The sequence below is a fragment of the Brachyhypopomus gauderio genome, chromosome 12 (genome assembly GCF_052324685.1).
Source record: "Brachyhypopomus gauderio isolate BG-103 chromosome 12, BGAUD_0.2, whole genome shotgun sequence".
NCBI classification, from domain to species: Eukaryota; Metazoa; Chordata; class Actinopteri; order Gymnotiformes; family Hypopomidae; genus Brachyhypopomus; species Brachyhypopomus gauderio.
The window spans coordinates 2,518,368-2,539,096 of record NC_135222.1 but is presented as its reverse complement, the minus strand read 5'-3'; the positions used below and the strand labels follow the sequence as shown (position 1 = coordinate 2,539,096).

The following is a 20,729-nucleotide window of genomic DNA, read 5'->3' as shown; positions in this document are numbered from 1 at the left end:
TATGTGGGATCTAATAAATATTGCACGTACTTCCTTGTAATCTCTGTGTAAAAATAAATACCAAGCCTACTTCACAGTAATCAACAAAAATGTTTACACAGTTAAAAAATAATACAGATGAACCATGTGGTTGACTACAGAGTACATTGCAAAGCACATATTCAAAAGTGGGTGGGAAAACCAGCACAAGGAAGAGCTAGAATGCCAAAAAATAAATCATTACAAATAAAGAGAAAGCACAGGATTATTTCATTTCTCCAATTTGTGTTCAAAACAAAGTTTGTCAACCCTACAGTCCATAAATGATCAAGAACAGGAGATATTTTAACTTGTATTTTGCAGAGAGCTTTAGGTAACATGATTTTCAAGTTATGTGAACCAGCTCCCTTTCCTTTACTAGAAACATTTCAACAGGATGTCTTTTCTTTGAACACCTCATCCCTATTTTATGAAGCACAGTACAGTATTACACTTCTGTAATACTGTAAGTGGGCCTAATGAGTGTGCCTTTAATTCATACATTCACATATACAATTTTGAAAGAGCTCCCACATCCAACAATATTCTCTTTGAAGATTAAATTTGTTGAAAAAACCTCCTAAAATTAAATTAGTTGGAAAGTCTAAAATCTCACAGTTTCTCCAATTGTTTACACTGGCAAAAAAAAATATTTTTTTTAAAATGAATGTATTATATATATATATATATATATATATATATATATATATATATATATATATATATATATATATATGAAAATTACCCTGACCAGTCTCCCTTCACACTGCAGAGATAAAATGTCCATACTCTTTATTAAAATTCAGTCCAACTTCCCTGCAGTCAGACTATTTAACAAGGGAACACTGCCCCAAGAAAAAACAAAAACCTAAATGAATACAAAAACAAACACTTCCAAAACATGGAACAGAATGCAGACAGTATGAGCCAAAACCGGGTCACTGTAGGAGTTGGGGAGCTAAATTACATATTTGTATTATGTCAAAAAACAAACTAACAAAAAAACAAATACAAATGCTAGTTATGCTAGTTCCTGGATCGCACCCTTCATCACAAGGCCATGATAAGACAGGCAACTTTCTGAGCCAAGCTATTTGAACAGTACATAATGCCAGCAGGTTCATTTTGTTAAGGTAGGTGCAACATATAAAGATATAAGATATCCATAATTGATTCTTAGACGGGAAATCAAGCCATTTGTTCTACTCATCTGTACTGCAGGCAACACTGCATGTTCACTGCCTCAAACGTTTTCATTGAGTCATAGTTGGAAGCTTTTAACAATTTTGTTCCTCAGAAGATGTGAAGACACCTCTAATCCACATGTTTCATGTTTCCTACACAGGTAAATTAATACCAGCATCAAAGAAACTTTGTTGTTGACATGGAAGAGGAAAAAACAAGCTTAATGCCGAGAATTAGTTTAATACTCATGACCCACCAATCAATAATCTGGACAGACCAAGGTCCCCAAAAATACAGTAGCTGTAAGAACTTTGTAAGGCTGGACCTCCTATCAAACATTGAGGCTATAAGGCTGAGCCAGAATCCACCATCACTTTGAAAAATTATATTTTTCAAAGATTTGGTTCTCCACATCACAATTGTAGGCCTAGACACACAAGTCTCCTCCCACTCAAAAACACAAAAATAAACAAAAACAATTAAAGCTTTTTATACAGTCCCCCCAAAAATAAAATAAATAAAGCCCAGACAGTTAATGACGAGCAAATATCAGAACTGCTACATGATTCAGGTGGGTCTGTATGAGGACAGTACTAACTCTCAAACATCAATTACCAGAAAGTACCAACTAACCATCAAGAAGAGAGCATGGTAATCCTTTAGGAGACATTACACAATCAAAATGTATTCTCCCATGACACAAGACATGCCTTGCTCAGAATTTCTACAAAAATAAATACAAGATAACAGTTACAAACTAGAATACTCCAAGTTTAGGAAACCTTTTATGAACGTTAAATGATCATGTATGTAGTCCCAGTGTGTGGTAGTTAGTGAAGCATTTCAACTTCTGAGGTCCTCCCCATTTCCCCCCCGCCAAAAGATGCTGAAAGCAACAATCACATCTTCAATTTATATATAGTTTTATGACAGAATACATTATTATTGTAAGGTTGAGTTCTTGTGCAAAACAAAATCTTGATTTGAACTAAGCTACTACGTAAAGACATTCCACCATGGTTTAAAAAAAATCATCTGCATAAAAAGGCTAAATAAATATGAGGACGTGGCACAGAAAAGCTGTTACACAAACATGTGAAAGGAAACTTTCCTCCGTGGACTCAGAGCTTCAGTCCCACACAAGAGACAGTGTCCTCTTACAGTTAAACAGGTTTGTCTAAACGTGTCCCGGCTCAGACCACGTACTGGCCGGAGCCGTGGCTCGTCGTATAGGCTTGGCGGCTGTACTGAAAATGGTCGCCCAGCACGTTGCCGCGGCCGTACTGGAAGTCCGAGCCTTGTTTGTAAGAAAGCGAGCCATTGGATTCGGGCTTCTCGAAGGATATGGTGTCCTGTGAGGCCACGGGCAGCAGCGTGCGCTTGGCGTCCCGGCTGGCGTCGTATTTCGCCTGGCAGAGAGGAAAAAGAAATATATTCACATGACCCAACACAGGGCGAGGAGTGCTGAAACTGTGTGTGCCGTGTTAGTGAACGTGAACTCGTGATATAACCACAAACTGCTACAGAAGATCAGTGAAAAAGTCCTCACACAAGTCCAATACAGACACATGAAGTCCTCACACAAGTCCAATACAGACACATGAAGTCCTCACACAAGTCCAATACAGACACATGAAGTCCTCACACAAGTCCAATACAGACACATGAAGTCCTCACACAAGTCCAATACAGACACATGAAGTCCTCACACAAGTCCAATACAGACACATGAAGTCCTCACACAAGTCCAATACAGACACATGAAGTCCTCACACAAGTCCAATACAGACACATGAAGTCCTCACCTTGTTGTACAGAAAGACTCCCAGGATCGCAGTCATCATCCCCAAAATGTTAGACATGTTGACTGGGTTTCTCAGCATCAGTAATGATATACTGATGACCATGATCCTCTTGGTTGCGTTAGCAACAGCGTAACTGAGGGGGCTGACCAGATTCAACACGCTGAAGGCGATCATGTTCTGGGCAAAGTTGCAGAAGCCACTGATGACCAGGAGCATCAAGGTTCCAGACCAGTTTGAAACTTCTGTCTATGCAAAAGAATCAAACAAAATAAAGCTGCTAAAAAATCCAAAGCGCAGAAATCCACAGGTTTACTTTATTTCTACAATTTCTCTCTTTTGTCAGGAAACACAAACATGCTTAATTGTCACATATGTTTCAAGTTTTTAAATAAGGTTTACATTTGTCCAGATAATCAAATCCAATTTTTTTCCTATCTAGCATGAAACCAAGCTCAACTATTTTGTTCTGGTTTTAAAAATCACTGACATACTGGTTAATGTAAATTCAATTATCTCCAGATGAGTATTTGGATATCTTAGCATATCTGCTGAACTGATGCCAGCTGCTTTATTTTTAGTTATTGTTTAATTGAAATCTGTAAGGAACCCCTTCAAGAGAGTAATTTCCATCCTCACGAGTTCATCAAATGGAGTTCCAGGGTAGCAGAATTCATAGCTGTCCTTACAACCCTTCTGCTCCAAGTGAAGTTGAACCTGCTCTATGGACTTTAACTGACCAGTAACAGTGACATTAACACAATCACAGACTGAAGCCCAAACATGCGGTTTCCTTTTTTTTTCCTTCAAATAACCGCATTTTCCTGGCCTGGAACAGTAAATACACCCATTAGGTGGAGTCATGAATGACTGATGAACATAACTTCACACAAGCCAACACCAAACATGATTTACGATGCTTCTTACTCCAAGTTTGTTTACGTAATTTCTGCATTAAATTTGCTGCTCATACACCCCAGGTGCAAACTAGCAAGGTGCATCGACAAAACCTTTAATACCTCTTTTTGGTATTAAATTAGGCTAAACCCAAATGTGACATCTAGTCCTGATTGAAGGTCGGACTGCACTACAAAATACAAATAATCAGGATCACAAATATTAAGCTCTGATAAATATTTTTTTAAGATTGTATGATCTGATCCGATTACTTGACCTGACAAATTTCTTTAGAAAAACTGGCCCGTGGTGTAACTTGCCAACACCCTAAAGATTAAGGTCATATCTGGTCCCCTTAATACATGTTCCTAATCTGCCTTAGTCTACAGCGGTGACTTATGACACAATGACAGTTTATCACTTTCACCTAATAACTGAGCGGACATTTTTATTTTTCCCCACTGTGCAGAGATAATTCAAAGGATCTGTTTACTTACCAAGTCTCCATCCACCAGAAATGAAGACAGGTCAACTAAAATCCATGTGGGCAGCATGAATAAAACTGCATTGAAGCCAAGGATGTTGAGAAGATGGAGGTGATGTATCCTTGTGTCACGCAAGACCTTGGACATACACAGAGCGCTTATTAAACCTGGCACAGTGAGCCAAATCTGAACCAAACTGAACATCGACTGCAACTTCAGCAGCTATAAACAGCAAGGCAGTGTTTTAAGCCATTCCACAAAGTATTCCCTTCTTGTGCAAGCTGTGAATTTTCAGTGAAGATAGACTAACAATGACATTGATTAACATAACTGAGTACTGTATTCAGTGCGGGTGGTACAAAAACAAACAAACATAACGGAACTGCTTAAGGCAACTAGGATAGGTGAAATATTTACTCAACAGGTTGTCATTGAGTAGGTTTACGTAACTGAGGAGTACATTCTTAACAGACCTTACATAACTAAAGTGAACCCACTGCACCCCTTAAGTTAACAGAAAGTAATCCTGACATTAGCATTTGAAAAAATGGAATGTTCCGTTTATTTCAAGAAGTAACTCGGTAAAGAGAAGAGTTCACTTGAATTCCCTGTCTATGTACTTAAAAAAAAATCAACCATTGTGTATTAGGAATGTGTCATACTATGTGTCTTTTAGTATACATCTTTTGATGTGGGTTTTGTAAAAGCACATGTGCAGTCAAGTTCCCTGAAGTGCAATTTAATTATAAATTGAGGGCCAGTGATCAACTTGAGAAAGATGAGCCATGTGCACAGGCAGAAACTGCTGTAAACTTACCTTTTTGGAGAATATGTTTTGTAAAGAGAAGCAAAGCGTAGCTGCTAGAGCACTGATCAGTCCGGACAGATCAAAGGACAGCTCGGTGACTGTGGCTAACAGCACACCACCTATGATGGGTATCAGAGACACATAGACCTAGAAAGGACAAAACACAGCACAAATTTATAAATACAACAAAAGTGATACAACACTACACTACAAAAGTGATACAACTTTTTCTGTAACACACCATCTTTCCAGAAGTACCAAAAGAAAATGCACAAGAACACAAGTTTGCACTACAAAAACTAACCAATAATTTTAAAAAGACATACCTTGGTGGATTGCTTTTCCTTCATAATTAATCGTGATAACAACACAACCCATATTGGCATTGTGGCTTTCACTGTGAAAATAATGATTCAACACGATTAGATTTGCAGCTCAAATCTGTGTAAACACGTAGAGGGGCAACTGAATGCAGAGGTGCACAAGTGATTAACGCCTTACATGCAACAGAAGCATTTATAGAGCCTACTGCACTTTTACTGAACGTGTTCATGCTCATTTAGGACAGTTTCCTTATATACAAAACCTTTAGTAAACTATGTTAACCATACAGTCTACGTGGAATACGTAGTCTATTTCATTTCATATATGACTACATTCAATAAAATAACCAATTTCATAAACCATTTAAAAATTCAATTAAGAGCATCAACGCTCGTTTAGCTCACTGGGTCTGACACGAAATCTTATCATAGTTGAATAAAAAAAAAGAGTCCAAGTGTCGAAAACAGGTTTTCATATATCAGTATTCCGTTTGGCAAAGGCCGCAACTTGGGCTACGTATGATCCCCGGACCGTCTGTCGTTAGCAGCCCCGCTAACCATGTAGTGTAGTCCCGCTAACCCTGCTAACCCCGGCCGGTGTAGCCGCGGTTACCCCGCTAACCCTGTAGTGTAGTCCCGCTAACCCCGCTAACCCTGGCCGGTGTAGTTAGCGCTGCTTTAGGCTCTCTGCTGCTAGCGGTGTTAATAGTTAACTCAACGGTGTCGGTCACGACTAAAGCCGACAGCTGCGCAGTGGTCGGAGCAGAAACATCAGAAAACCGAGCGGAGGAAGGACACGCTAGCTGAGGTACCGTGGGTGTGTGAGTGTCGCGTATTTAAACGGAACAACACACGTTTAATTTAAACGGAACAGGCGACTTCACGCCGCTGTGAACCGGCAGCTAGCGGCAGCCCTCACCCGGATAGCCACATGCTAACGTGCTAACGAGCGGACGAATGTGGCCGAGGCAACAGCGCGCAGCTGAAATAACAGAAACGCGTAAATCTGAAACTTACCGGTGTGCGCGTACGAAACGGGGACCTTCCATATGCTGAAGTGAGCGGAGACCGAAGCGAAGTACTTCCCAAACGCGAGAGGGAGAATGTACCAGCGGTGGTACCCGGCCGGGACTTCACATTTAGGGACACCCCATGCGCGCAACAACGGCGGAAGAAAGATGACAATGGACATGATGTGGAAGAGGGAGACGGTGACCGGGTAGGGGAACCCGGTCAGGATTATTTTGTTAATGACGTTGCCCCCAGAGCTGACGGTATACCAGCATAAACACAGAAGCCCGATCCGTACTGCGTCCCTGGCGGGGGGACGCTCCAGCGCGGCCATCTTCCAGCCTGACTCACCGGCGACTGCAGCTTCATACGTGGAGCTACAACCTGGTCACAGTGGGTGGGGGGAGAGAGCAGGCCACATTCAAGACCTTCATCTGTTGCAAAAGGTTGTCTGAACTCCTTTCATGCGTCGTAAATTGTAGATTTAATGAAAAGAAAACCGCGATCGAATTGAATTTGTAGGAACATTGCTGGCCGTTTATTGTGGAAAAGCAGATTATAGTAATACAAAACAATACCCTGATAAGATAATCAAGAATGCGATTCCTGAAAAACTCATTCGCACCAGGATATAGAAGCACAAGAGAACTTGTATTACAACCCATTAGGTATCACAAAAACGTCTTTAATACGTACATAGAAAACGTATCGTCTCAGACAGCATGGGCTAGTAAACGCGCACTAACTTAAATAGACGTCCAGTTTTGGCCACATACACAAGTCATTAATGTTTGAAGCATGAAAGTGAACAATGTCAACATGCAATGGGTAAACTGAGTGTATAAAATGGCTTACAATCATTATTTTAAATTATTTGATCCCCACCCAACATGGTTAAAGTTAAAATAAATAGCTACAAAATTATTAACACAACCATAAATACGGACCAAAACATCATGTTTGATGCTGAGACTTTCAATTACGTAAATACTTTTAGTCTATACAAACATATGGCAAAATATTTAGTTTACTTCCATCCACATATGGCTCTAAGGATATGCATCGAGTCCAGCCATACCAATGACCTTTGCTGTCGTAACAGCCATTAACCCCTGGCCAGTGCTTACTGTGTATTCTATCAAGGTCTTCTACTGTAATGTCCCGATCTATCCCTGGCAGGACTGTCTCAGTGATGCTTGGCACCAGGACACAGGTTTCGTTGGAGTCTCTCACATGATCATCTTCATGTTTTACATTTTCATTCACAAAAAAATGTGAACCTGGGGATTGATTTCCAGATGTTTTTAACAAATTATTTTGAAGGTTTAAATAATACTTGACAATTTCATTTTGAGACAACTCTTTCCAGCTTGTCTTGTGCAAAGAACTGGGCGAAGAAACAGAAGAGCTCTGTTTAAGGCTGTCTGCCTCGTTAACATCAACCACTGAAGTGTATTGCTCCTCGCTCTGACCCACCACTGTGGGTCTGATTTGTTGTGTGAAGGGATCAAAAGTTAGTTTACGATTTTTCACTCGAGCGGATTTACAGCTCTCCTCCAGATTGGCAGAATAGTCTCTTAGCTGATGCTTTCTCCTCCTTCCTTCAGAAGAAGTTCCATCTTTTTCAGTTTCCACATTGGTAACCTCACTGAGCAAGCCTGACTGGAGCCGTGCTAAACATTTGGACTTATTTTGCAAGCTATTTATTTGCTCGCGTGTCTTTTCACTGTTTTGGAGGGTTTCATTTTCCCATTGTGGCAAGGTCTCCGTTGGTTGTAGACTCTCAGTGTGACTTGTCTGGATGGAAGAGTTTAACAACAGCGCAGAAAAAGTTTCAGACTCCGAGACAGCAAGAGATTTTGGCCACTTAGTTGCTACCAACTGCTTGACTGTTCTAAGACCCGCAGGTGTGTAGTGGCTCTGGCATTTGTGCTGTCCTCTCTCAGAAGCAGCTCTGTCCCTCTGTCCATATTGTTGCAGTACTGAGGTCTTGAGCACTGTGGAAGTAGTGGATTGTTTGTTGAGCTCTGAATAACTGAGGTGAGGTTTGGCAGTGGCAAGAGCTACACCAGAAAAAACCTCTGGACCCACAACATGTTGACTGGTTGAGGACACTGCTGATATCTGTCCACAGACCAATGTTCTTGAGACCTTTAATTTTGATAGGTTCTCATCTGCTTTCTGCCCACTTTTGTGATTGACAGGGCACAATCTTTCTGCTTGTGAGAAACTGCTGGATATGGTCAACTTCTCATCAATATCAGTTACAGTCTGAATGTTTCTTGAAACGGGCTGAGACGGAGTCTGACTGCGTCTGACAGCAGTGTTTGCAGTGCTAGAAAGTTCTTTTGGCAATACTTCATTTTCTTGTGGCTCTATCAGCTTCTGCCAGTTACGTAGAAGCTTCTTCGCACGCTTGGCAAGATCCTCATTCCTGGTCCTCTTCCTCAAGTCATTGATCAACTTGCCAAGCCGGGTTTCCTTAAACAACAAAGCAGACATTGTCAGTTTCAGTACACCTCATCTACTGTACTGGTATTGTATTTAATAGATACATAATTCATTCACATGATTCATTGAGATTTGAGGTCTGCTCCATACATTCAGGTCTAGTATTCTGATGTAAATATAACTTCCACAGAATGTTTTTGAACATCAAGCTGTGTAAAATGTAAAAAAATGTAAAATAAAATGTAAATAAAATGTAGCTGTGTACATTCATGTAAAATGTAATCAGTTAACTTCAACTGATTAAACATCAGTATAATTGATTTCACTACATATCTGAATAACTTACACCGATAATATGGTTTCTTTTTTTCATGCACAATCTATGGACATCAACCAAAACTGAAATACATTCAAGATACAGAAAAGCTTATTATACTTATAATTATACTTGGATTACAACATGGTAATACAGTACTTATCATTTTGCTTTCATGATAATTACATGTTATACTGCACCCATGTACTTTGCATACCTAATGTGAAGTAGGATCCAAACAAATTTGATTTTAGCAGGACAGTAAAGACATCTTACCTCAAGTGCCTCCTTGGTGATCGGGTACTTCTCTAAACTGGAAATTACATCCAGCACTGCTACCATATTATGGATCTGCTAACACAAAGTTATACTGAGGACACTTAATTTCATAGATGACCATTTATTATAGTAGCACGCTGCACTTGGTACTAATACAGTTCTATTCAAAATCTGAATATGAAATATGAATTATATAGTCAGGTAAAAAAAGATTTGATTGGTGTCAATGTTGCTGTTGAAATTAAGAATTGTGAGCTCAAAGTGTATACTTTCAGCTTAATACTGACAAGTTATTAAGCTAAATAACATCTAATATAAAGTTGCAATTTTAATACTTTGTTTTAAATTCTTTGCAATAAACAACTACCTAAAGTCTGTAACCCACAATCATCATCAGTTGCTGTGCTGCTTTCTTGGTAATATTCTACCAGCCCATCTTCTCTGCAGCTGTCTTCATTTCCTGCCTATTCTAGATCTAATGTAACCTCAAATATACATTAATAGGCTGATAAATTTGCAGTTAACAAATAACTGGCGAGTCCCAAATGGTGTTTTTATTTGCTGCAAACTAGCACACTTTGTTCTGTCTCAGAACAAAAAGACACATTTTTTACTCAACATATAAAGGTAACAGTCTAATGACTGTGACAGATATTTGCTTAGTCATTGTATGCTTACTGAGCCTGAGGAAAAAATGGTGCCAGATGTGAAATCTGAAAGGACCTTTACACACTTGAATTAACACCCAAATGTGCATTTGAAACTTTTTTCTTTAAAATGTTTCAGTTTTCTGTTCACCATTCTGCTCAAAAATGCACATTTGAGTCATATTCCAGTAAGTAGGCTATTTATGAGAGAACTATGCAAAAGACAACCCCAGACTTGTAAGATACTACAAAAACGTTGCAGTGCATAAAAAAAAACAGTTTACTTGTCCTTTGTATTAATGCACTGTTTACATTTTTGGGACTCTTCATACAAATGTTCATGATGTAAACCTGATGCTGAATACCACATAATACACTGAGATTTTTATTAGTTAAAAATAACGGCGTTAGGTAACGGCGTCATTTTGTCAGTAACGGGATAATATAATTAATTACTTTTCCTGTCGTTACAACGCCGTTGACGTTACTGGTCATTAAAAGCGGTGCGTTACTATATATTGATATACTAACAGTAATCTGAGCGGACCGCTGCCCAGGCTAGTGAGGAGTAACAGATCTCGATAGGTCACAGTTCTCGGTGTAACACTTGTTTAACTTAACAAGTCAGTAAGCGATTGGCTGAGGCAGCGTTATGGTAGCCAATCAGAGCCAGTGTTTTTACACGCGTGCCGAAGCACACCAGTGACACGACACAAATGGAGAAGAGGCAGAAATGGCGAGTCAGGAGCAAGCCGAAGAAAAATGATCATTTTCAAGGTGGCAATATAAACAATATTTAAGAAAATACTTGAAGTTCCTGAATGTCTACCAGACTGGGTATTTGATTTATTTAAGAAGAGGTTTTATTGTTAAGTTTACTTCTGTTCTGAACAAACCAGTTGTCTCAGGTTGAGAGAATTTAATTTAATTTGATAGATTTAAATGCACTTTATATAGTGTAACTGTTTACTTTTGCTTTTTTTTTTTTTTTTTACAAAGATTTGGGATTTTAAAGGATTTTATCCTGCACTGGTCTGTTGATGTGCAATAAATATCAAAAGTTAAACACCTTTCTGATCTACTCATTTCAACTGACTGTGAAAACTGCTTTTTCAAAAAATCCTTATTCATTGGCATATAACTTTTTTAACTGTAATGCAAATAGTTACTTTCCCTGGTAACAAGTTACTTTTATTATAGAGTAATTCAGTTACTAAGTCAGTTACTTTTTTTGAACAAGTAGTGAGTAACTATAACTAATTACTTTTTAAAAGTAACGTTCCCAACACTGGTGGTCATGCCTTCCTTATTGGCCAGTGACTTCAGTTAGGCGGGTGACGAGAGTTTGCAAGAAGAAACCGATTAGCAGTGTGACGTTCCGATGTGAATTTTACCATATGAAAATAAAAATACTTAGCTAGATATTATTAGCCAAGCCTAAGCTACAGTATATGTCAACTAAAATAAGTTTCAATGGGCTTCTTTTTCAATTTGTAGCTGAAAACGGTTCAATTTGGAAAGGTCCTTCATTTGCTAGATTTGAGGAACTTCTTATGTTTATATCATTATTGCATGGATAGTGCAATCGTTCTGTCACTAGCTAAATACCTTGATATAAATTAGAGCTCATATCGACAATGTCCCCCAAACACCTAAAATTACAATTTTGCAGTGATGTAACAAACTCAACTGTCTGGGAGGAGGATAACCAAGTACTACACTTTACCCACCATAATAATGTCACCATAAAATCTAATTAATTATATTTGTAGCACACAGCTATTAACTGACAAATCCGGCTAAACTTCCAACATCAATTTAAAGCGCGTGCACAGACACAGGTAATTCAGGATGAAGAATATCCATTATGACGTCGGAGCATGTTACACAAAGTAACGTGATTATTCCATCTGTTACAGGTAGTCGAACACACAGCTAGCGCGAGCTCTGGGAACAGTTGTACTCATCACGCCCTACGTAATATATAGGTAGCCAGCTAACACGGAAGTGCTAGCTAGCTGGATTGTTGAGACAGTAACGTTCAAAACCCCAAGCTAGCAAACGTTGACTTCTCAGTTAATAAAATCGTATGGAACGTTGGATAAACGTATTTTGCCCCAGAAAAAGATGCACGTTTTACTTACATTACTTTGACAATCAATGGCTTGAAGCAATCGGTCTCTCATTTGCTGCGGTGTTGTTACCGATGCTGTTGTCATGGCCATACAGTCAGACAGCAAAACAATGAGTTAGGTTAGTTCTCCAAAGAGAAATCTGCAACAAACTACAATCTTTTTGCAAGGCGTAGGAGTACATGCTCCATAACTGAACGTTTGCTTGTTTGACTGTCAGGGCCCATTTCTTGAAAACAGGAGAGCTGGAACTGGAGACCGAGAGCTGGAACGCATATGTGAGTGGTTTTAGTAGATCTACAAGCCATCCTCCTTCCGCCAGGTGTCTCGTGTAAACCTAGCACACATCCTCCAGTTGCATGATGGGAAGTTTCAGTCCAACATCATACTATTTTTAGAAACGACTCGACTACAAAACTCTGGAAAAAAGCTTTGATATAGTATCGACAACGACTTTAGAATAATTTAAACCTCAATTATGTATAAAGGATGTTATACTACATTAATACTAGACAATATTTGCAGACTATTCCTCGTTTGTCATCTCCTTTCTAACAAAATGGTTTTGATTCCACGTTTACAAACAATGCAAAATAAGCTAATAAACCACGTTATTAGGTTGTTGGATTAATTGTTCTTCCACGCTATCCTATATGAAAATTTGAGAGGCGACATGGCATTCCAACCGCATCATAGCAAGGTTAGATTTCATTATATTTACAATTTTTAGCAATTAATCTTATTTAGAGTGGCTTTCATAAGTGCTGGTGTATTGTTGAAAAACCTAGAATACATCCTCTATACTCGAGCCTGCAGACCAGCGAGTTAAAACTGTTAGCATAGCTGAAGCTCCCAGCTCCAACTTCCAGTTTGTTCTGAAATTCCTGCTCGAGGTGTGAAGGCCTGTTGATTTTAGTTTCCCCTCAATTCATCCAGCCAGGCTGGCTTCTTTAAAATCAGTGATTAGAGTCACAACAAAGCATTAATTTCAGTATATATGAATATGCTCCATGTAATGCACACTCTGACAATATTACTGTAATGCAGTTTTGACGCATGCTCAGTTGCTCAAAATGCTTGTTTTACATTGAAAGAAAAAACACTGAGTGGAACCAGAATCTTAGTTCATGCTGAAAATCTGAAATAAATTATTTTATGGTTTGTCATTCAAGTAGCCTTGAATTTTCAGATGTGTTCGAATAATGTAAATTTCATGTAACATGGATATGTTGTTATACTTTGACAAGTGTGTTTATTCATTTTGTTTAAATTACCAGATTGCATGAGCTGAGGTTACATTTAATAAAGGAGTGTATTTTCTACATAAATAAACAAGTGAACTCACCTGCAAACCTTAGCAATTGTATATAAACTTAAATACAATATTAAAGCAATATAAACCTTTATGTATTCTGTGCATTTTCAAACATTTAGTTAAATTAAAACAAAATATCTCAGCACATGTCAAATATGTTGAGGTAAGCATCTTTGTATAAAAGTATCATTTACATTCTTAATTTGCCTCTTTCTAGGTAAACAACCGCTAACATTGACAAAGCAACCTACTGAAGGCTAAAGCAAATGGAATACAACCAAACTATTTATTTTACTCTATTCATCCATATATAGTGTGCAGCACAAATTGATCAAAACACTTATGCCTGTCCAAATGCACATATAAGAACATTTAGGTGACATGTCAGTTTATCGTTAACAAAGACAATATGGCAAATATTAATCATCATATACTTTCTAAATGAATTTTAGATGACCCATAAGAGACTGGATTACTGTGATAGAATCTAGTGTAGAATCTAGGAAATATCTAAAAGCATTCAGCTCTGTTTGATTATTACATTTGATCTCTTGGAAGGGCTTTGCTGAAGTTTAAACCTATATCACAGCACCCATAAAAGTGTTGAGGAATTCCCTTATGTTCAGACTTCTCTTCAGACTGGCACTCTAGTATGTTATGAGCCAAATAACCTAAGGCAAATGAGAAAAACAAAAAACACAGAAAAAGCATGAATATAGTACGAATGAAAATAGTACGAATGCAATGTATAGTGTTAAAACACATATCCAACATAATTAATATTGATACCAACATGGATACTCACACGATCATGCAGAACATTATGAAGATATTCCACAGGGCTATGAATATGCGGAAGTACCTCAGACTCAGTAAAAACTCTCTGATGTTATCACCTGTTTAAGAGTAGAGGCATTGGTCGTTAGGCTATATGACTCCTCAGCAGTTTGGATATATATATTGAAATCACATTTAAAAAAATCACAAAGATTTTGCTGCATATTTGCTGGCTGACGCAGGTACCTGTCCTGGATCCGCGCGGTTCTTCACCGAAACCATGCGATTGCGACTCTTTCTTTTTCCTGCCATTGGATACAACGCAACGCAAGCAGAACATTTAAGTCGAAAGACCCGCAAACGAACAAGTGAACAACACACAGGTCAGAATTAACACCATTAACACCATCTGACCACTTACAGTTTAAAATTTAAAACCGCTCCGGCGTTTATTAGCAGAGTCCTGAAAAACAAACATCTGAGCGTGATGATGTGGAAGGTCTGGTCGACAACAATACGAGTTACTCGACCAACTGCTTAACACACACGAAACAAACTATTCAGTACTATATTATGAAGCTAAAGAAAGAAGCGAAATAACATACAAGTTAATATAAATGTGATTTACCCAAATATTAACAGGTCCCCAATCATTTTGCCGCACTACATTAACCTCAACTCTTCTTCTTCTTGCGACTATTGCAAGGGCTGTAAAACCTACTGTTGCCACCTGGCGGTTAGAAAGAAAACTAAAGGGATATGAACAACGACGTTTATGAAGATTATATATCTATCTATCTATCTATCTATCTATCTATCTATCTATCTATCTATCTATCTATCTATCTATCTATCTATCTATCTATCTATCTATCTATCTATCTATAAAAAACCCGAAAATACGTAATTCTAAAATGTTCTGATATGATATAAAGTATTGATGACATCAGTCATACATCTGATACTGCCTATTTGCACATTTATGGTTTTAATACGTGACACCGCCAACTGCGTATTTATCTATCTGTAGAATTTGTGCACCTCACATGCTAATCTGTAACAAATATACGGAAATGCGGACACCCAACTATATAAGATGTATTATATTTTGTGAGTCATTAGTCAGGCTGTATGTAAGCTGTATGATCATGTGCAGTTCTTCAGGCTTTGTATTCCTATTTCTTGGGACCACCGACATGGGGCAGTAGCACCACTCCACCACAAAACTACGGCTCTGTGCCACCCGGCTGTCTTCATCTAAGCCCAGTGGGTCAGATGAGGTACTGTATATTAATAGGAGGGTACATGTGTGAAGCGATCCTTTTACTCGTGGACACGAGAGGCTTCGCGGCGAGACGCCGGACTGGACCGGACCGGAACATAACATAAACATAATAAGATCGCTTTTGATGTGGTAGCGCTGTCAGTTCCATATCCGAAACCATGGAGGTATTGGATATCCTAAATCTGGGTGAATTTACCCAGTATTTTGCAAAAATGGCTATGTTTCCAGTTTTTGATCTGGCGTATTACATCGTGTCCATACTCTACCTCAAATACGAACCGGGTAAGTTGGGTGTTATATTTTACATCATATTAGAATCTCACTTGTGTTATTAGGAACCAAGTTGCCACACGTATGGGACATTTGAGTTTCCGATATATACTCTCATGAGTAAATTCTACAAAATGTTCTGAATTATTTTGCAATGAATTTAAAGAAGACCACGGGATAGTTGTAGTAAATTACATTCGACTTAGTGGCATTCCTTATGCCCAAATCTCCATGAACACGCAATTATGTTTTGTTGTTCTTTTTTTGTTAAACGTTGCTTCCTTATGCAGGTTTAAGACGAAATTCAGAACCCTCTTCGAAATCTGATAGACGCTCGGAACATACCAGAGTTCGAGCCTGTGCGCAATAAATAGACCTACCCTTAATAGACCTACCCTTAATAGACAGCAGCGGTACCTTGTCTACTGTAGCCTAGGAAGAGATTATAGAATATTTAGGCTCCTCAGTAACCAGTACATGCACAAAAAACTATATACTGTAAATATTCGTAGTTAATTGATTTTGTAGCACTTTGGTTAAATCTAGTTTTAGATCTAATATTCTTCAACGTTTCATGCATAATATAACTAATTATATGAATATGATCATTTAGATTTGATGAGTAGTATATTTTGACACTTTACTATCAAGATCAAGATACTATTTAATCTAGGAGTAAACTGTAGACATTTGACTCCCGGTCATGAACTGTGGCATTTACAGTCATATTATTGCACGTTCTATTAATAGTATAGCTTACCTAATGTTCAAATATGTAATTTAAGATTAGATATGTTATTACATTAATATAGGCTATCATTAATATTCAGTAATCAAATACGTTATGTACTTCAGAGTGCTGACAGCATCTTTGTCAACACTTTCATTTTAAACTGTCTTTACTTATTTGACTTTCATGATTTGCTTGTTGGTAATTTTGAAAAGACTGTTTTAGAAATTTAGTTTTCATGAAGTCCTTTTAGCCAATGTATTTTCAGAACACTACAGAGCATGGACAAGTATTTCCTTTGGTTGTCATGGTCATTGTGGCTGTCAACCTCGCATGCTTCTGACAGCTCCCACCAATGAGCTCCAACCCTTTAGGTGTGTTGGAGGTCAAAGGTCGAACCCAGCTTTCTAGTTGCTATGAATGTCCTGCAATAGGCTGTCATTTATTTTTAGCCATCAGGATCAGTTCCCCTTTAAAATGGCTGATCAAGACACCTGTTCCATAAGATCTGTCCCTCTACTCTCTTTAGATCTCTCATTTCCCTTTAATGTTTGTCTTAAAAATGAAGAAGATTAAACGATACACATGCATATCTGGGCCCAGACCTTAGGGCACGCTGATCAGAAGATCTCAGGGCTCTTGAGGTCTTGAAAGACTTTGAGGTGATTCTGAGAATCTATGTTGTGTGCAGGTGCAGTGGAGGTGTCCCGCAAAAGTCCCGCAGCCTCGTGGCTCTGTGCTATGCTCTACTGCTTTGGGAGCTACATCCTGGCAGACATCATGCTGGGCCACAGCCCAATTGACTACTTCCATAACAACAGCCACATCCTTCTGGCCTCCGCTGTCTGGTGAGAGTTAGAATGGTCCGGGAAGCACAAACTGCTGCCCACACGTATGGGGGCAGGTGGATTTGCATGAACATTTACATAAGCTTCTTTTTGTATAGAGATGTTACACTGGGTGGCCATTTTATGCAGACATACTAAATGTTACTGTAAAGACTTCCAAAAGTGGCTTTGCACTGTAGGAATTTCAATTATTCATTTTGCCTTTCTTCACAGCTCACAAAGTGAAATCAAAGAACTTTGAAATGAGTGGAGTGTGTATTAAAGTAATAATTTATTATAATAATAATAAACCCACTGTTGTATGTTGTACATATATATATATATATATATATATATATATATATATATATATATATATATATATATATATATATATATATAATGTTGTATATTATATATAGGTGTGTGTGTTCTTCATATCTAGATGTTTTACTATTAGAAATATTACTTTTAAATTAATAATTCTTCTCATCTTCTACTGTTTACACACCACAGGTATCTCATCTTCTACTGTCCCCTTAACTTGTTCTACAAATGCGTGGCGTTCCTGCCTGTCAAGCTTGTGCTGGTGGCTATGAAGGAAGTTGTGCGCACTCGTAAGATAGCTGCTGGAGTCCATCACGCTCACCATGCCTACCACCATGGCTGCTTCATCATGGTCATCACTGGCTACGTCAAGGGTACGCCTGAGATGTCTTTAAATCGATGCCGTTCGTAATTATCACCAGCATTTTTGCTCAGTCAGCTGCTGTTTGCATGCTAGGTTACTGTTGCATCTAGTAATGCCAAATAGAGTCACGACTGGGCCTTGTTTACAGAAAGTGACCTTGAGCTAAGATTATAAAAAGATGGTCAAGACAACACGGCTTCAAGCACTCAGTTGAGATGATCTTAGCAGAAGGCACATGTGGCCAAGCATGTTAATCCTGATATGGCTGCCGAGGCAAGATGACTTCTTCTGACAGTTTCTTTTTCTGCCGATGCCCTTCTAGGGTCGGGAGTGGCTCTCATGTCAAATTTTGAGCAGCTGCTGCGAGGAGTGTGGAGGCCGGAGACCAATGAAATTCTCAATATGTCATTGTGAGTGCTCCTGCCTTCCAGTTGGCCTTCTGTGCCATGTGCCTCTTGACTGTTACCCTTATGCTCTTGATGAATATAAAATAATTTTTAATCTATTGTTTGGGATATGGAATTCTTTATGTTTTGTATTACATTTTTAGTGAATTACAAAAACTTTGTAATTAAATTTTAGGTCCTGTAATGTTGTTGAATCCCATTTTGTTTGTCTTTCCAGCCCAACCAAAGCCAGTCTGTATGGAGCCATTTTGTTTACACTTCAGGAGATGCATTGGATACCTGTTTCCAAGGGCATCCTCATCTGTTTATTCACTCTTTTCATGGCTACTTTCAAGGTATGGTATAGGCTCAACTCTGTCCCATAAACCCTCACTACTAAAGTAGGTAACCTCAAGTAACTTTCATGTTATGACAATGTTAAATTCATTGAAAGTTAACAGTAAAAAATAACACAGAACCATTGGTTCCCAACCAGTGACAAACGTGACATGGACTTAGTGTAATTGTGCTGTTTGTTTCTCTGGCTCTTCTTTAACTGTTATGTAGGTGATTATGACGGCCCGTCACTCTCATGGATCACCTTTCGCCTTTGTGGAGTCGTGGACGTGCCACCTGCTGTTTGGCTCTGCTCTCGAGGCTGAAGACACCCACAACCACCATCACACTGCACCGGCGGCTGCTCCCGCTTCTCCAGCCAAGACCAAGGAGGACCTGAGTGAAGGCACCCGCAAGAGGAAGTCCAAGAAAGCCGAGTAGATACTTGGCTCCTTGTTAAAAGGCCCAAACACCTCCAACCAGCTACTCATGTCTCAACTCCCCTCAGGCCATTGTTTTGATACAGACGTTTCCATTTCTTATTTGGAAAGAGGGGGAGTGTGATGATGCCAGTTTCCTTTTTTCATGGTGCTTTAAATGACAGGTACTATAAGGACTCTGTAAATAGCTCATCAGTATTTCCCGCTAATATGTGGCAAGTGTGTCCTGCTAATATGTGGCAAGTCCGTTTACTATGTGGTTTTTCATTGGTGGACTTCCATCCTCCTGTCAGCTAAAGCGTGTTCTGATGTAACATCTGGACGTTAAGTCCCCGGATTACTGAGCCCAATGAAAGTGAATCTGTCCTAGCTCGTCTACGCAACAAATCACACTTGAGACAACCTGAGGAAACAGAATGATCCCATGAGGTCCTGGCCTCAAGTCTAAAGTATGAGGCAGCATTTTGATGTCATGCTTCATTTGACAACATATTTTCAAAAATAAATATATTTTCCAATCAGAACAGTTTCTCTTGTAGATTAATAATCTCTTAATAATCTTTATTAGAATGTATTGAAAAGATTTAATGAAGAATTGAATGCATAGATAGTTTCATGCTATTTAGAAACTCACACAGGTTCCACTTTCCTCTTTTTAGGTAAAAAGTTGTAAATTAAGCACAAAAATGACCATCAGTATGTTTGTGTGTAAGTCCCCCATTCTGTTTATTTGTTTTGGATGAATCAGTGCTAATACTTTAAATTTGAAAGTCAAAATCCTGAAATCCTGAGTTTGACTAGGAACCTCAGTATATTTAAACCAGGTTGTTCCACTATTCTTTGTGCTGACGAATCATTGCAACTTCTATATTAGTAACTGGAGTAAATTTGTGAAACCCACATACTTGTACAACCTACTTAGGAAAAGTAAATGGTTAATGAAATGTAATGCTGTCTTCACAAGTATGGTACTGGTGGGACTCAATTCTTTTCTTTGTGTTTCCATGTCTTAAACTCACACTGAGAAAGAGGGAAAAGGTTTGAATGTGATGGAGGGTAGGACATCATGTCAGGGTGCACCACAGAACCCTGAGGGCCTTGGACATGGAATGGAACCAACATCTGTGGATGCAATCACTGGCAACCAAAACACTCAACACAGTATAAACACACCAACACAAGCAAACTGCATGTGTTCTCCTTATGTCCTGAAAAATACACATGAAAACAAAACCAAGGATGGTTCTCTTTAAATGTTTCTACTTTTACGTTGAGTAACTACATATTAAACAGAATATGAACGTTTCCCATCGGGATT

General features: G+C 38.7%; 3 protein-coding genes across 5 annotated transcripts; 1 reads left to right on the top strand and 2 right to left on the bottom strand.

The window, feature by feature from the left end:
• Nucleotides 1-1,422: 1,422 nt before the first annotated feature.
• slc35e1 (solute carrier family 35 member E1) lies at nt 1,423-12,691 on the bottom strand. Of its 3 annotated transcripts, XM_077024393.1 has the most exons (7): nt 12,367-12,670; nt 6,536-6,913; nt 5,522-5,592; nt 5,205-5,342; nt 4,400-4,525; nt 3,009-3,254; nt 1,423-2,612 (listed from the first exon to the last, which is right to left on the bottom strand). In XM_077024393.1, exons 2-7 carry the CDS (start codon nt 6,861-6,863, stop codon nt 2,397-2,399), a joined length of 1,125 nt encoding a protein of 374 aa, XP_076880508.1. In that variant the 5' UTR covers nt 6,864-6,913; nt 12,367-12,670; the 3' UTR covers nt 1,423-2,396. The 3 variants fall into 3 exon arrangements, with proteins under 3 accessions (XP_076880508.1, XP_076880506.1, XP_076880507.1); XM_077024391.1 differs by lacking the exons at nt 1,423-2,612; nt 3,009-3,254; nt 4,400-4,525; ... (1 more) ...; nt 5,522-5,592; nt 6,536-6,913 and adding exons at nt 7,040-9,010; nt 9,573-9,647 and having other exon boundaries at nt 12,367-12,691; XM_077024392.1 differs by lacking the exons at nt 1,423-2,612; nt 3,009-3,254; nt 4,400-4,525; ... (2 more) ...; nt 6,536-6,913; nt 12,367-12,670 and adding exons at nt 7,040-9,010; nt 9,098-9,320.
• An 888-nt stretch (nt 12,692-13,579) lies between these two features.
• On the bottom strand, nt 13,580-15,187 carry smim7 (small integral membrane protein 7). Its single transcript, XM_077024082.1, has 5 exons — nt 15,075-15,187; nt 14,868-14,909; nt 14,693-14,751; nt 14,475-14,565; nt 13,580-14,340 (listed from the first exon to the last, which is right to left on the bottom strand). The coding sequence occupies exons 1-5, from the start codon at nt 15,098-15,100 to the stop codon at nt 14,325-14,327; spliced, it is 234 nt and encodes a 77-aa protein (XP_076880197.1). The 5' UTR covers nt 15,101-15,187; the 3' UTR covers nt 13,580-14,324.
• A 571-nt stretch (nt 15,188-15,758) lies between these two features.
• On the top strand, nt 15,759-19,935 carry tmem38a (transmembrane protein 38A). Its single transcript, XM_077024390.1, has 6 exons — nt 15,759-16,013; nt 17,423-17,579; nt 18,075-18,259; nt 18,572-18,659; nt 18,874-18,991; nt 19,203-19,935. Exons 1-6 carry the CDS (start codon nt 15,890-15,892, stop codon nt 19,410-19,412), a joined length of 882 nt encoding a protein of 293 aa, XP_076880505.1. The 5' UTR covers nt 15,759-15,889; the 3' UTR covers nt 19,413-19,935.
• Nucleotides 19,936-20,729: the final 794 nt, after the last annotated feature.

What these genes read in the sequence shown, in the direction of transcription:
- slc35e1 (XM_077024391.1), bottom strand. Translation starts at nt 12,447, where the DNA reads ATGGCCATGACAACAGCATCGGTAACAACACCGCAGCAAATGAGAGAC. An exon ending in CCATTGATTGTCAAAGTAAT is followed by an intron (nt 9,648 to 12,366) that starts GTAAGTAAAACG and finishes TTGTGTTAGCAG; the next exon opens with ATCCATAATATGGTAGCAGT. An exon ending in TCACCAAGGAGGCACTTGAG is followed by an intron (nt 9,011 to 9,572) that starts GTAAGATGTCTT and finishes TTGTTGTTTAAG; the next exon opens with GAAACCCGGCTTGGCAAGTT.
- smim7 (XM_077024082.1), bottom strand. Translation starts at nt 15,100, where the DNA reads ATGATTGGGGACCTGTTAATATTTGG. An exon ending in GGGGACCTGTTAATATTTGG is followed by an intron (nt 14,910 to 15,074) that starts GTAAATCACATT and finishes TTTGTTTTTCAG; the next exon opens with GACTCTGCTAATAAACGCCG. An exon ending in GCGGTTTTAAATTTTAAACT is followed by an intron (nt 14,752 to 14,867) that starts GTAAGTGGTCAG and finishes ATCCAATGGCAG; the next exon opens with GAAAAAGAAAGAGTCGCAAT.
- tmem38a (XM_077024390.1), top strand. Translation starts at nt 15,890, where the DNA reads ATGGAGGTATTGGATATCCTAAATCTGGGTGAATTTACCCAGTATTTT. An exon ending in CTACCTCAAATACGAACCGG is followed by an intron (nt 16,014 to 17,422) that starts GTAAGTTGGGTG and finishes TGTTGTGTGCAG; the next exon opens with GTGCAGTGGAGGTGTCCCGC. An exon ending in CATCACTGGCTACGTCAAGG is followed by an intron (nt 18,260 to 18,571) that starts GTACGCCTGAGA and finishes ATGCCCTTCTAG; the next exon opens with GGTCGGGAGTGGCTCTCATG.